Source organism: Dromiciops gliroides, chromosome 2 (assembly GCF_019393635.1).
Source record: "Dromiciops gliroides isolate mDroGli1 chromosome 2, mDroGli1.pri, whole genome shotgun sequence".
NCBI classification, from domain to species: domain Eukaryota; kingdom Metazoa; phylum Chordata; class Mammalia; order Microbiotheria; family Microbiotheriidae; genus Dromiciops; species Dromiciops gliroides.
The window spans coordinates 3,798,517-3,815,235 of NC_057862.1; the positions used below are offsets into that span (position 1 = coordinate 3,798,517).

General features: G+C 42.4%; 1 protein-coding gene across 1 annotated transcript in view; it reads left to right on the forward strand.

Annotated features, from left to right (window-relative positions):
- TCERG1L (transcription elongation regulator 1 like) overlaps positions 1-16,719 on the forward strand; it is a 358,337-nt gene that overhangs the window by 283,787 nt on the left and 57,831 nt on the right. The window contains exon 8 of the mRNA XM_043985929.1: positions 11,340-11,494. Within this exon, the coding sequence (XP_043841864.1) occupies positions 11,340-11,494 (155 nt within the window). The remainder of the gene's footprint in view (positions 1-11,339; positions 11,495-16,719) is intronic.

Genomic DNA, 16,719 nt, shown 5'->3' on the forward strand with positions numbered 1-16,719 from the left:
CTGTGGTCTTGACAACTAGCCCATCCCTCCTTCCCCTGCGCCTGTCTTGAGCCTTTTATTTTCCAGGTTATTTTTCCTTAGTTTCTTCAAGTGACCTTTCTATAGCCTATACAAGAAGCCCTTGACCATTACGGTCTCTTCTCTCACTACTTGTCTCACCGTCCTTCCTAAAATATGGGAACTAAGGTACAATCCAGTCCTCCAGATGTGGCCTGAGGAGAGAAGAGAATGGCTGAACTAAGTGGCAGAATGGTATAGCAGCCATGCCTTGGGCAAGTCCGGGGAAAGTATTGAAGACTAACTGAGCCACTAATTGCCCCAAACAACCAAAAAAAATGCTGAAATGTGAGTGTTTAGGCCAAATAATTTTGAATAAGAATTTTTTTTTGTTTCTTAAAATATTGACTTTTCAATCTTTTTTCTAGACATATGAGATTTTATAAGGTAATCAGTCTCTTCCTAAGCAGTTATAAAAATGAGAGAAATATAAGTGCATATATACATAGCCACATTCAAAAATACCTAGATATGTTATATGCGTCTGTGTGTTGTCTCCTGCGTAGGATATATGATGCTAGGGGTGTGTGTGTGTGTGTGTGTGTGTGTGTGTGTGTGTGTGTGTGTGTGTGTATTGATAAATGAGTATATGTACAGATCCTTAAAGTCATCCTTAGTGGGTCAGTCTACACTGGAGATCATTTTAGGTGTTTTTTACCTAAAAAAAAAACCTTTCCGGATTATGCTTATTGAATTGACGGGGACAGATAGTAAGGATGAATGAGAGAATCTGGAGAAATCTTGAAAGACTACAACGTTGGACCTGAGCCAATCAGACAGTGTGTGATTGAGATAAGAATTTATACTTGGGCTCTGATAATCCCCAGCATGAGGGTGGTACATACAGCGATCCGTCCATCAGTAAAAAGACCTAGAAACTGAATTGGTCTGCAAGCTCAATGTGAATCAGTGGTGTGAAAACCAACCAGAAAAGCTCATATGATCTAAGGCTGAATTAAGAAACACAGACATGACCTGTGGTCCCGTTATATTCTGTGGCTATAAACCTTGTACCCGCTAGAGTTTGGTTATGGGTTCCTTTAGGAAGGACATTGACAAAATGGAACAGGTTGAGAGAAGGGCAACCAGGATCGTGAAGTGCCTTGAGATCATGTCGTAAGATGATCACTTAAACTAATTGGGTTCTCTTTAGCCTAGAGAAGAGAAAATCCTCAGTAGGCCATGATTGCTGCCTTCACACAATGAAAGGGCTGCCAAACAGAATTGGCCTTGTCCTCATTCTAGATGAAAGAATCAGGGACAATGAATACATGTAGCAAAGTAATGGATTTTGTTCTTATGTAAGTAGGAGTGAGGGAGGACAGCTTTCTCCAGATGACACAGGTCCAGAAGTAGAATGGGCTGGCAGAAGGGTCATAGATTCCTTTTTACTGGTACTAAATGATGGTTATATGCTTAGCAAGCAGGAGTGTGGCTGAGGGAAAGTTTGTCCATCTTCTGTTTCCATGAGAGGGTCTTTGAGATTCAGTGATTTGGCTTTTAAAAATCCCTCTTTAGTTACATCAGGCAACCCGGGGTCATGTCTGAATGCAAATGAGCTTCATATTCACTTCTTCATCCATTCATGCATTTCACAAGGCTATACCAAGTGTCTTCTACATGTAAAGGTATTCATAGTTACTCATATGACTTCATTCATGTTATAGAGTCAATTGTTCATCCCTTATTCTTAGCAAATTTATGGAATTACATCGATAAGGCCTATGTTGGGTTAAGAAGGCCTCATGGACTTTCTCCCCCATCTGTGTGCATACCGCAGTGCTAAGGACACTGGCATGCTCTGGGGGAGGGGGGCTATTGGTCCTAAGGAGAAAGAAAAAGGCCAATGAGAGTGTTCCACCATGGAGTACCACAGTACTACCCTGGGCTCAGTGCACCCCTGGTTTCTAACCTATGACCAGAGAGCTGAATGAGCCATCGCCCAGCTAAAGGAGCATCCGGGAAATATGCACAAATCCACAGAAATCAGCAGAGAATTTCCCAGTATCGCTTCTTCCTCAATAGGACTCAGCTGGCCACAGGGATGGAGGAAAGGACCCAACAAGTCCCTGACCTCAGAGTTGACCATCTTGCTGCAGAGGCAACATGGAGAGATTAGAAAGTCCAGCTTGTTTAGGAGGCGGTCCCTGTGCCTCAGCAGCCATGGGTTACCAGTTGGGAGGTCATTGCAAAGTAAAATGTAAGGCTGGCTTATGGAGTAAGTATATCCTTGAGGGGCGTGAGGCAATTAAAAAAGTAGAATGGTACTTTAATAATCCAAGAGATCTTCCCCTCATTTCTGATGAGGCTTCTCTCAGCCCTAGCCCCTGTCTTGCCTTTGTACACTGATGAATCATTCTTGGATCCGTGAAAAGTCCTTTGGGAGCTATGCCATTCTGAAATAAGGGGGTCAGATCTCAGAAGGCTGAGAGTCTGACTGGGGCTGGTACCCAAAGGCATCCCAGCTGGGGAGCGCCACTCCTGGCATTGGGAGAGTTTGAGTGTGCCCTTGAGAAGCTCGGACCCTGGTGCTTGTTCTGCCTGGTTACGGAGATTTGCATGTTTTTGCTCATCAGTGTTGAGTGCATCATGAGCATCGATCCAGATTCCTGCCTGTCAGATGGGGCTGTCAGCAGGCCCAGCTGCCGCTGGGTATCCCCTTTTACCCACTTCTCCATTTTGTGAATCTGTTGGATTGAGATGAAAAAGAGAAACAGGAGCCAGGGAACAAACGTTCTAACTCTCTATCATTATAAAGAGAGGAAACATCAATATATGATTTTCAATGTGTATAAGAAGAATACTGACAGTTAACTTCCATTGCAGAGCTGGCTTTTTAAAATGGAGACTACCCATAGGAAAAAGTTCCCAGAATTCTCACCATTCATTTTTTTTTAAGTGAGGCAGTTGGGGTTAAGTGACTTGTCCAGGGTCACACAGCTTCACCATTCATTTGTGCAGCCAGAACTTCTGAAGCTTAGTTGTAGGGTTCATGGTGACATGGTTCTTTGTATCCCGTGGTTTTTGTTTGTTTGTTGTTGTTTTGGTTTTGTTTTGTTTTGAAATTATAAAAGTATCTTATTATTTTCCAGTTACATTTAGAGAGAGTTTTCAACATTGGATTTTTATAAGATTTCTAGTTTCAGTGTTTTTCCCTCCCTCCTCTCCCTCCCCCCTCCACAAGACAGCAAGTAAGCTGATATAGGTTATATGTGTACAATGACATTAAACATGTTTCTGCATCAGTCATGTTGTAAGAGAAGAATCAGAGCAAAAAGGGAAACCTCAAAAGAGAAAAACAACAGCACCAAAAACAAGAGAAACAGTGTGGTTCAGTCTGCATCCAGATTCCACAGCTCTTTTTTCTTTTCTGGATCTGGAGAGCCTTTTCCATCATGAGTCCTTTGGAACTATCTTAGACCATTGTATTGCTGAGAAAAATCAAGTCTATCACAGTTGATCAACACATAATGTTGATGGTACTATTCTTTGTACCCCACGTTAACTGTTGTCATTCTAGTTTCTCTCTTGTAATCATCCCCCAATACATCCCTCATTAATATTCTTGTTCCTCATGCCTGAGATGTCCCATCCTGGCAATCAATGTACAAACTTGGAATCTCTTTAATGCTTTCAAGCTGGCTTGTGTTAACCCTGGTATGTCATTGGCTATATGTCTACGTCAGAGCCATAATGACTTGAGAATGAAGTGTGATGTCCCAAGCACTTATGTGGTTACTAGAGTTACCCAGAGGCCCAAGCAAGCATGGTCTGATTCAGTGGGTAACAAAGCTAGATTTTTTTAAAAAATGAAATATGTTTATTCTATCACTACACACACACAGACACATACACACATTTCAAAGAAACACTATCTCTGGAGTTATAATGTAGGTTCAAATACAACATCTAAAATTGGATGCATGTATCACCCACAGTGAGCCTCAACCACTCGGCTGCAGTTTACTCGTTGGTAAAGGGAAGCATTTGAATAACCCCATATCAGTGGAGCTGGGTTGTCCCTGATATGAACACTTCTACAGTGGTAAAGATCACCATTCATCTAGGACTTGTCACACTTATGCAAAATAACCCATGTTTTTCCTAAAATCTTCCCTATTAAATCTACCCAATGTGCCTGACTCTTTCTTCTTGGCCTTTTAACATTCCATGGCTATTGGGGACAGCCCTGGAGATGTCAGGTTGATATTTCTCACTCTCAAATCATGAACAGCCCTTCTTCTATTCCAAGCATAAATTTATTGGATTTTATACACACACACACACACACACACATATATATATATATACATATATATACACACATACACACATATACATACATACACATATATATATACACACATATACATACACACACATATATATACACATACACACACATATACATATATACACACACATATATATACATACACACACACATATATATATACATACACACACACACACACACATATATATATATATATATATATATATATACATACACACATATATATTTTTCCCCTTGTTTTCTTGAATATATGTCATCATTGGAAATCTGCTGGAGCTGACATCTGCCGCCCATACCTCTTCAAAGTAACCCATCAATCTGATGCCTCAGAGCCAGTGATTTGTAGCCATGCAGAATATCCAGAAGAATATCAGTGCCAAAAAGATGCTAGTAGGTTGGAATTGTTGACAGTGCTGAACAGTTTCCCACAGACTACTTGTCTTGCTCTCTTCCATTACAAACTCCCCAGTAGGCTCTTCAATTCCATTAAATTTTTTGGAATTTTACCGCTATTCCCTTATTACAAGATTCTACCTTTTCATTGGGCAACTAAGTAGCACAGTGGATAGGACACCAGGCCTGGAGTTAGGAAGACCTGAGTTCAAATCCAGCCTCAGAAACTGACTACCTGTTTGACCCTGGACAAGTCACTTCATCCTGTTTGCCTTACTTAATTCTTCTGTGAAATGTGCTGGAGTAGGAAATGGCAAACCACTCCAGGAACTTTGCCAAGGAAACCCCAAATGGCGTCATGAAGAGTTGGATGTGTCTGAAAGGACTCAACAACAATACCACCTCTTCATTTTCCTGCCTCACCTTCATTTTAGTCCCTCTCTCTATAGTCAGTGCCCTGGCCCAGCAGCTGGGACTTTGAAAGCGGGAGATCTCAGGGAGAGGTAGTATGAAATTAACTCAAGTTAAAATACATAGTATTAAGGAGCAGTTCGTCCGAAGCTACACTATCAACAGCCAACCTCTGGATCCTCCATAGATGCTCATTCATTTTCTCTCCACGCATTCCAGCATGTTTGAAGTGTCATGTACTTCCTGGGCCACAGCCCAACCGTCAGACCATATTCCCTGGAGAATGACATCCTCATTTGTCTCTGAAATACATTAAGGTTCAGACATCTCTGTTTTTCACAGAACTGGTGAATGTTGGAGAGTCTGTCATTCCCTCTCATAGATCTATCATAGGTAGATCCCATCAGAGAGGTTAAAAAATAATGTGCATTGAACAAATGAAATACAGATCTCACCTAGACCAGCGTATTTTTAAAAGAAGAAATGTATATTCATTTCAGCAGCAACATTGTCCAAAGGCTAATTGGGAGGGTGGTTCAGCTTCCCCAAACCATGTAATGTATTCCAAAGCCCGGTGGGAAGGATTTGGGGATTAGCCCATGCCTTGGGCTGGCTTTGCCAACAAGCCTTCCTTCTCAAACCTAATTAAGAGCTGACAGTATATATTTTTTCTATGTGTACTCAGAATTGTAGCAAGCTTTCCTAGTCAATGATATTTCTTCGGTTTTCCTGATGGTTTCCTGGTGTCTTCAAGGATTTTCGTATGGATTTGCTCTTGTGCTGCTGAAACAAAAAGATAGCTACCCAAGTTCTCTTGGAAGGCAGTATTATTGCTACAATCTCCTTGCTGAGTAGGTCAAAGCATAAATTGACTTTCCCCACCTAAGATACCAATTACACAATCGAGCCTCTGTGCCACTGGGGTTTAAACTCAAATACTAAAAATGCCTGAAGATCTGTTTGCGTCCACAATCTTTCATCATAAATTCTTGCAAAATGATAGAAAGAGTAGAGAGAGACAGAGACAGAGACAGAGACAGAGAAAGACAAAGAGAGAGAGAGAGACAGAGACAGAGAGACAAAGAGAGAGAGAGAGAAACAGAGATAGAGAGAGACAGAGACGAGAGAGAGACAGAGAGAGAGAGACAGAGACAGAGAGAGAGACAGAGAGACAAAGAGAGACAGAGACAGAGAGAGACAGAGAGACAAAGAGAGAGACAGAGACAGAGAGAGAGAGACAAAGAGAGAGAGACAGAGACAGAGAGAGACAGAGACAGAGAGACAAAGAGAGAGAGACAGAGACAGAGAGAGAGAGAGACAGAGACAGAGACAGAGAGACAGAGAGAGAGACAAAGAGAGAGAGACAGAGAGACAAAGAGAGAGACAGAGACAGAGAGACAGAGACAGAGACAGAGAGACAAAGAGAGAGACAGAGACAGAGAGACAGAGAGACAGAGACAGAGACAGAGAGACAGAGAGAGAGAGACAAAGAGAGAGACAGAGACAGAGACAGAGAGACAGAGAGAGAGAGACAAAGAGAGAGAGAGACAGAGAGAGAGACAGAGAGACAAAGAGAGAGAGACAGAGACAGAGAGAGAGACAGAGAGACAGAGAGAGAGAGACAAAGAGAGAGAGAGACAGAGACAGAGACAGAGAGACAGAGAGAGAGACAGAGACAGAGAGAGAGACAGAGAGACAAAGAGAGAGAGAGACAGAGACAGAGAGAGAGACAGAGAGACAAAGAGAGAGAGACAGAGACAGAGAGAGAGACAGAGAGACAAAGAGAGAGAGACAGAGACGGAGAGACAGAGAGACAGAGAGAGAGAGAGAGAGACAAAGAGAGAGAGAGACAGAGACAGAGAGAGACAGAGACAGAGAGAGACAGAGACAGAGACAGAGACAGAGAGAGAGAGAGACAGAGAAAAGGAAGAAAAGAAGCAAGGGAGAGAAATAGAACAAGTATAACAGAGAGTCATTGGTCTGGAAAGAGTTAGGAGGGTTAGGCCAAAGCGAAAGCCCAGATATGAGCAGTGACTTTCCCAAGTCTGGAAGTTAGACAATGACAAAGGACCAGATGCCACGCATCTGGACCTGCCATTCAAAACTCTGCCCTCAAAGGGGAGAAATATGGGAAAGGCTCCATCACCAGAAATTACCAACCCAGGTAAGGGTCTCTGGCCAAATCCGAATTGCCTCCTGCAGCTGCACTGTGCTAGACATCACCGGCCTGGGTGAGCTATGTGTACTCAGCAATAGATATTTCTACACATTCTTTAATTTGTTGCCAATTTTCTAGGTTGTAAGAGAGAGGGCCTCCTTGTGGTGACAGGGGGTTGTATATGGCAATGTATGTATGTATCCTTAGACTTTCTTCCACTGCAGACATAATCTAAGTCAAAGGCACTGGGCAGGGCATTTGGTCTGGATTCAGTCCCATGGCGTTCAGTCTCGGCTCAGCTGCTTATCACCTGTGCAAACATGGCATAATCACTTGGCCGTGCTGGATTCCCACATGTTCAAACAAAATGATTGCTTTGGGCTCTAAATCCCTTGTGATCAAGCAGCAAGGTCTTCCCACTGTTCACCCAGAAAAGTCCATTGGACTTGTTATGGGAACACTTGACATGGCGTGACCCAGCCTTGGCTTATGTGTAATTCTAAAGCAGGACCATACCCCCCATCCGGGAAAGCCTGGAGTACCAGGAGGCCTCCTCAGACACTCAGCACCCCAAGACCCAGGGAAAATGTGCCGATGTGAAAATCACTGCAGAAACATTAAACGTGTATCCTTCTGAATAAAAGAGGCCTTCGGGTTTGTTGTGGCTTTCTGCAAGGCCAGCTAAAGTCCATGGAGGGCTGCTGAGGACCCTCAGTCCCCCAAGCTGTGTCTCTGCTTCCATCTCTACTTGGCCCCAGGATTACTTGCTGAATCATGGGAAGAAAAAAATGTCCCCAGGCTTCTGAGCCACATCTTCCTCCGATTTTACCTCCAACCATTTGACCCCTGAGGAATGGTTGGGGTGGGGGCAGTAGTCCCCGTTGGATTTCATCCTGGGACAAAAATCAAATCTCATCCTGGATTCTAGCTTCCAGAGCCCTCACCCAGAAGCCCGGGACTTCTGGGTGACACTAGACCATTAGAAGAAAATGAAATATCTTCACTTTGTTCCTAGAGAACTTGGCTGCTAATCTTGGGAAGCCTTCCTTCACCAGTGCCTAAATCTGAAAGGGAAATAACTGAACTCTCATTGTACATTTTATGTTCCTTTCTAGCCCTGCCTCCCACCAAGGGAGTCCATGCAGTAACTGAATTGTGCATAATTTACAAGCTGGCATAATTATTTCAGCTATGTTATGTTCCCCAAAATGATCTGCTCCTAAAGTCAGCATCCACATCCAAGGTACCCTGGTCCCCATTGGATAGCCAGAGAGGTGAAATATTTCCTTCATTCTAGGCTGGTGTGAACCCAGGCCGTTTTCCCGGACAGTACATTCAAGCAAATCACTTGGGAGCAAACTGCTTCTCCAGCACCTTTGTCTTTCCTCCGGCTTTTCAGTTCTCTCCAATCCCAGGAGGGTCCACGTGGTACAGAATTTATATTGAGAGCTTAGCCTCTGACCTGAGAAATTCTCTAGCTCTGAGTTTCTGCTCTTGTGATCCTTGAGTAAGGGGTGGAGGAGTGGGGTTTGCAGAGAATTATTGTCAGCTGGGCGGGTTTTCTAAAGGTACCCAAGCCTGAGTATGCCCTAGCCTATTCTGAGGAGCATGGGTCACTCACTCACAGAGTGGAAATCTGGTCACTCTCTTGCAGGGTCATTTGTTTGGATTTTTGGGGACATCATGTTTTGCTTGATGAAGATCTGAAAGCCTGAATCCTTAGCTCTGTCAGCCACTTGTGCTACCTTCTGTGTAGGCAGGTGACGTTTCTGCTTCCTAGTAGGGGCAGTCATTTTGTAGCTTTTCCTCTCCTGAGGGTGTTGGGTCCTGGACTGGAATGAGCTGGGCTAGGCTATGACCCACCTCTTCTCTATATGAACAAGCTGGCCTTTAGTTATTGGATGTGGGGTGGAGGTTAGGGAAGGAGCCTTGGATGTCACACCAGAGCTTTCTCCGCATGAAGCCAAGTGGTCTCACAAGAAATAAATTCATATCTTTGGATTCGTTTGCTCCATGGTCTAGCTAAACTAGAGATAGGCTCCTAGTTCATGCATATACATTAGAAATACCAAAAACTTTGGGGACCACCAGTAATTCAGGTTGTACACAGGGTGCATTGCAACCAATATCTGATCTCAGGCAGCAAGTATGACCAGCTTTGCAGCAGAGATCTCTGGGCAAAATGGAAGAGGAGGTAAAGGGGGGAAAGGTAGATGCTCTGCCCAAAGATTAGAAACTACCAATAGAGAAGTTCTAGCCAGAGGCTAAAGAATTTCCATGAACCATGGTCAGTTGAAACTCCAGATTTAGTAGAACTTAAGCTCTCTTCATTAGCCATAGTAACTAGCAGTCATAGAACCCATTAATCCCTCTGCCCATTAGGCAATCTTCCCATTCTTCCCAGCACTAATTAATACTTGTACCCACTAACTATTGTAAATATTTACTATGGTGCCCATTTACCCCTTCACCCATTTTAACCTGTGCCCATTCACCCATGCACCATTGAATTCATTTGCCCATTAAATATCGCATCCATGTACTACCATACCCATTCAATTTGAATCCAGTAATCAGTGATGTCATTCACAATCACACTTACTATACATTGTGCCCAATTTCTACTATGTCCATTTGCAACCCTGATTATTAGCCTCCATACCTAGTAGTTACACAGATCCTTATTACTAGTGTCTAATCAACCCTGTACCCATTAATCCTCAACTGATTACATATCATGCTCATTCACCAATGAACCCATTTGCCACCAAACTCCTTTTGCCATTTCATGGATTAATAACTGGAATGATTTACCGCTGCATCCATTGGACACTGTGCCCATTCGCCAAACTATCTCTCTAGCGCCCACAGTGCAGAAAGTCATTGTCAGGTGTGACCAGCTTCTCGTTTGAGCCAAAGCTGGCCTTTTCATCAACCTCCGCCACTTTTCTGTTGCTTTCCTTTTCCTAACATGCTAGTGGTATTGTTTTCTGTTTTTGTTTTTGTTTTTTGTGGGGCAATGGGGGTTAAGTGACTTGCCCAGGGTCACACAGCTAGTAAGTGTTAAGTGTCTGAGGCCGGATTTGAACTCAGGTCCTCCTGAATCCAGGGCCAGAGCTCTATCCACTGGGCCACCTAGCTGCCCCTTGTATTATGGTTCTTTCAGCTTCCTTCTCTGCCTTCGCAGATCAGCTTCCAAAGGAAAATAATTTTTTAGTTTACTTTTTAATAATTTTAATCAAATCCTGATTTTTGAAAATCCATGCCTAGGAATGAATTCATATTTTCTCTTGTAAAAATGGGCAAGAATTGCCAATTCCCGAATGCCTAATTAAAAGAACATGGATGAACTTTTTGCTGCTGAAATATAATGATATTTAGACTTTAGTGCTCTTCTGTGATGTTTGCTCAGTTTCTACTCTACATATATGTCTCTATCACACGAAGCATAGGGACTTTCCAAACTGATCCAGTCCTAGAGGCTTTGAAAAGACTGAGTTGGAGAGAGGAGGGTGATGAGGTTCCTCAGAAATCTGTTTTTGGCTTTTATTTAAGTCTTTTTTCAATTTAATTTTACATATGTGACCTGTCTTGTTCTTTGTCAAGCATCCAGTTACTTATAGAATACTATTCTGCAAAGATTTCCTGTGGTCTCACAAAAGAAAGAAAAAAAATAATCCTTGAGAGCAGAATCTCAATTGAGCAATGGCTTCTTCAAGAGATCTGTGCCTTGACTATTTAGATTGTGTCATGAAGTGACATGATCTCGAGACAATCTAATTGACAGTTTTAATCCTGCCAGTGTCCTCAAACTGTTGATAATACGCAAGTATTTGGATTAGCTCCTGGTATATCCCTGACACAAATATATCATATCTAATGTGGCTTAGCAGTGTGAGAGGGAAAAAGAGATTTCAATTCTGTTGGAAAGTTGTTGATATCAGTGAGTTAGAACATGCTGACAGTTTTGTTGTTTCTAAGTGTATTTGAGTTCGACTAAGGCTAGTTTGTTCATTCAACCAGGTGTGTTGTCTGGACTGGTGATGATCGAGTTTTCTTCTTCAACCCAACAATGCACCTCTCCGTATGGGAGAAGCCAATGGACTTAAAGAACCGAGGAGATCTCAACCGGATCATCGAGGACCCGCCACATAAACGCAAACTGGACGCTTCAGCAAGTAACTAATAGCTGTGATTATTTTCATTTCTTTTTATAAGAATGTTTTTGTTAATTAAATATCCCTATTGAACCTGGAAACCCAAATATATTTCCTGGGCAATATTAGAATTTGAGTCATGTTAGAGGGAGATATTTTTACCATTTCACTAATATGATAATTATGGTATTCTGTGCAGAAATATCTGCATTCAAGCCTTTTACATAGTCAGCATACTTCCTTTATTTTTAGAACTGAACTAATAAATGGTTGGTTTGTCAGACAGAATGAATTTTTGTTTCATTGATGTAGCAGAGGAAAGCTATTTAAGTTTTTTCCACTAAAAATGTTGCTTGGTTTTTTCCACTCAGAGTATTTCTAGATATTACCATGATTTATTTTTTTTTAGCTGAAACTTTTTAGTGACTACTTTAGAACAAATCAGGGTGGCTCAATGGAGATTGTTTGTCAGTGTCTGGACCCATGCCTTCTGTTTTGTTTGGTTTTGCTTTTGGGAGGAGTCTGGGGGAGATTGAGTGGGAATGGTTGATCTAGGTAGGGAAAATTCCCACTGAGGAAACTCCCTCTATCATTTCTCTTTTTGGGGATGTCTTTGGGATATAGACCTAGCAGTGGTATTGCTGGATCAAAGGGTATGCATGGTTCTATAGCCCTTTGGGCATAGTTTGAAATTGCTCTCCAGAATCAATGGATCTTTTTACAACTCCATCAACAGTGTATTAGCCTCCTAGCTTTCCCTAATCTCCTCCAATGTCCAATATTTTTCATTTTTGTTATAATTACCACTGGTGTGAGGTGATACTTCACAGTTGTTTTAATTTGCATTTCTCTGATCAGTGGTGATCTAGACCATTTTTTCACATAATCATAGGTGCCTTTGATTTCTTTGTCTGAAACCTACCTGTTCAAATCCTTTGACCATTTGTCAATTGAGGAATGACTTATATTTTTATAAATTTTACTCATTTCTCTAAATAATTGAGAAATGAGGCTTTTATCAGAGATATTTGTTTCAAAAATTATTTCCCAGTTTTCTGCTTCCCTTGTAATCTTTTTTAATCTTGGTTACATTAGAGGAAACTCCGTTTATCAGATCACTAACTGATGAATAATTTATCATCCCCAAAAGTTGTCCAGTGATTGTGGGGTTAAGTGATGGCTCTGGGGTCATCTAAAAAAAATGCCCCACGAGGATGAACATGTCTTAGACACCCAGGCGACTCCCTATCTGTTGTTCCACACTGCTTCTCATTCACTCCATTAAATCGCTTTAATTACAAGGAGCAGTTATTGTTGTTGTCATTGCCCTTGTCATTGTGTCTTTGTGTTTAATCAACTGGTTAATTGCATTAAGATGGCCACAGGCATCATTGCAGCCAGTGTTTGGTCTCTGTTGTAGAGGAATGTAAAAATGTGCAGATGAGTTTGGTAGAGAGATTTGTTGTGTGTGTAGCCCTACATGCTGCACTATGGAAGGAGTTCATTTGAATCAACTCTAATAAATGTTTCATTCACTCTATGATGGGAAATCCTTGCTAAGGGCACAAAAGTGTCTATTATAACTCTTCCTACAAAGAAGATCCTGAGGGATATTTGCACTCAGCCCAAAGCATAGCTCTTGTTACTGGACTATAAGATAGAACATAGCAGATGGGTTCCGAACCCCTCAACACTGAAAACCAATGAAAGAACATTTATTTGATCATTTTTGTTTCTATAGACTATCATGTGAGTAGAAGATCACAGCTAATGGGATTTTATCCATCACAAAGATATTTGATCTTAGGGAGAATTAGCACCAAAGTTTCCTTCTCCTCTTCCTCCTCTTTCTCCTCCTTTTTCTCCTCCTCCTTCTACTAGTCCCCCTTCCCTGCCTCTCCTTGAAATCTAAACAATGACTTTTTCCACATCACTACACCCTAAATGCCATTTACTATTGAAGAGCCTGTTTCCTTCTCTGTGAAGTGAAGCAGTTGGGACTAGATGACTTCCCAGGAACTCTTCAGTTCTGAATCCATGACCCTTTGATCCAGAGATTAAAAATGTAATCCACGTGAGATAAGCAGAGAATCAGAGAATGAATGGAAAAGGACTGCTATTTCAGATGAGGAAGGTAACCCATGGAAGAAATTATAAACAAGTGCCGTGGTGAGACTTAGCAAAAAGTTTCAGAACTTGGCAAGAATTAATGCACACATGCTTGGGGAAAAGCAAAAAGATTTCTGCTTTGCTGACGTTTTTGGTCTGGTTTTACTTTCTCCCTGAATAAAGCCTCATTCCATCTCACAAGAATTTTTATGTTGGAAATGAGAAGAGCGATTCCACTGTATTAAAAAACAAAGGCTACAGTTCTATCCCCTCTTTCTCCACTATGATCATGATACCTGCCTTGAAGATCAGTTGGTTCAAAATGGTTTTTGCTAGCAATGTGTCAGGCAAGGACTTCATCATTTCCTCAGCTCCGATTAATGGAGTTAATTATCTGCAAGGTTCAGAGTTAGACAAGCCCACCTATCTGCATGCTGAAGGAGGCCCAGGTGTGACAGTTCTACAATGCTTAGAGCAGCTGAAGAGTGAGCTGGGCTGAGGCTGATGACTTTTATTGTAGTAGGAATGATCGTGATTAGTGTAGAAGTGAGAAAACCAATCCCATGGTCGAGCCTTGATAAATGTATTGCAGTGTGACTTTAGCTTAAATCGCTGGCCTCGGACCAGTGCCGCGGTAAGAATGAAGTCTCAGCAAGAAACTCTGGCACTCCATGGATGGAGTTGGTATTTCAGCTGAAGTGAGCACCTTTCTGTAATGACTCTGGTTCTCCCCTTGTCTTTGCCTAATAGGAGCCTTACCTGAGATGTGCAAAGTGAGAATGTTCTATCTGTGATCCGATAACATTTTGTAAGACATCTGTGTGATAGAAAACGAAACAATGCCAACGCTATGATCGGATTTCACCTCTTCATCCCCAGAGGGCAAGGAGAACAATGGGAACCTGCTGCAGAGAAGTTCAGGGAGGCTCCATATTAGGGGGAAAGGGAATCCCCTATTAGAGTGGTCCCAAAGGGAAAGACAGTATTTGACAGGTGGTACGTTCCCGTTTTTATTTGGGGGGCGTCTTCAAACAGAGCTGTATGGGCATTTTCAGATAACTTTTAGTCCCGATTTCTTTGGATCTCCTGCCCTAGGTGGCAGACGAGGTCTTTTACAGTGCTTAACTTCTGCTTAACATGCTTATATTTCTCACATCACAGGGGAAACCTCACATGATCCTTCCATCCCCACTCTTGTCCTGTGTTTTTCCTGCACTTTATGACTAAACTCTTGTTGAGAAGGCTATGTACAAAGAGTGTTTCTACTTGTCTTCCTCCCACTCCCTTCTTCACCCCTTACAACCCCGTTTCCAACCTTATCATTCCACCAAGCTGTCTTCTCCAAAGTTATCATTGACCCATTAATTGCTAAATCCGATGGCTTTTTCTCAATCTTTATTCTCTTTGACTTATCTACGGCCATAGACACTCTTGATCCCCTTCTCCTCCTTGGTAGTCTCTTTTCTCTGGGCTAATAGGGCACCCCTGTCTCCCAGTTCTTCTGCTCCCTCTCAGACTGCTCCTTCTCTGTGTCCTTTGCTAGATCGTCATCCAGAGCACGCTCTCTAACCATAGGTCTCCCACACAGCTCCCTCTTGGGCCCTCGTCCCTTCTTCCTCTAGACTATGTCACCTGTGACCTCATCAGCTCCCGTGGATTGAAGGACCAACTCTCTGCTGATGATTCTCAAATATACTTGTCCTATTCAGACCTTTCACTGACCTCCAGTCTTGCATTTCCAGATTCCTTTCAGATATACTGAACTACATGTCCACTGAACAACTTAAACTCAATATCTCAAAAAAAGAACCCCTAGTCTTGTTTCCCAGCCTTTCCCTCCTAAGTTCTTACTGCTGGAAAGAGCAACATTCTTCTATTCCTTCATGATCTCAATCCAGTGGGTTGGTGGAAAGGGGGCCGGAGGCTTGGAAGGAGAAGATGGGGTTTATGTGGATTAAATAGTCCTAAGAGGCCATTGATCATTTAGGCAGAGGGGGATGAGTCTGGGCATCTTGGCTGGGACCAGGTGATACCAGACTGTTGTGAATCAGGTAGATTCTGGAGGAAGGGAATAGACCATTTTGACTAATGTGGAGACAAGGCCTTCTTTGCTCCATCTTTTCTCCCTCCTTTCCATCCATGCTTCCCTTCATGCACAGATGCTGGGAATTCACCCTAGACATAGATTCCTTCCAGGTAGAGCTTGCCTTTAACCCTGAAACATGTCCTAGCTGAGCTGTATGACCCCAGTAGTTCCACTGTCTATGATGCATCTAGCCCAACAATTTACTTCCCAATATCTCACATACAACAAGCGCCTTTGTCCTAAGGTGCATCAATGATGGCTTTGACTAGTCTCTCGCATCCCTAAAGTGCTGAAATCCTGTGTTTTCCCCTTTGCATGTGATTATCCTTCCTCTGCCCACAAAAAATGTGACATCGTCTTATCTCAAAATTTTAAGCCAAGTAGATTTGATTCAGAGAGTGTTTCTTATGCCCAGGGACTCACAGAGCACCAGAGAGGCTGGGGTCAGCAGCTGATTTGGAGATAGGTCAATTTAACAAAATGCTACAGATGAAAATAAAATTAGACACCAGAAGTGGGGAAAGATGCAATGCCCATATCTCTCTAAAACCCTGTTTGCCTCCCAAACACACACACAAAACCATAAAAACAATCCTCTGCTGGATTGTCTCTCCAAGCTTAGGCTGGTCCAGGTGAGTCCCAGGCTTTAGACACACAATTCTGCTCAATCCTCCATTTATACTTTTTGTTTTCCTTCAGAGCATGACCTTCATGCAGGGAGTTGATTCCCACACTAAGCAAGCAGAGAGTAAGAAAGCACTTAGCAGCCTTGGATGAATAGACTTCAAGTGGCCCAAGATGTGCTGGCCCTTTGTTTTGGAAGACTGGCAGATGAGGTGCCACAAACCTAGAAAACCAACTGGAATTATGCAACTTTAAGTCAGTGAGCTTGAAGTCAATTCCTGGGAGAATTCTAAAATGGAAATCAAAGTGACTGTTGGTGAATTTCTAAGGCAGAAACAATCTGGCCAAAGTCGGTTTTGCTCTGTCCTGGCACAACTCACACCTGCTCTCTCTGTGCATGACAGCTCCCACCTCCCCATATAATACA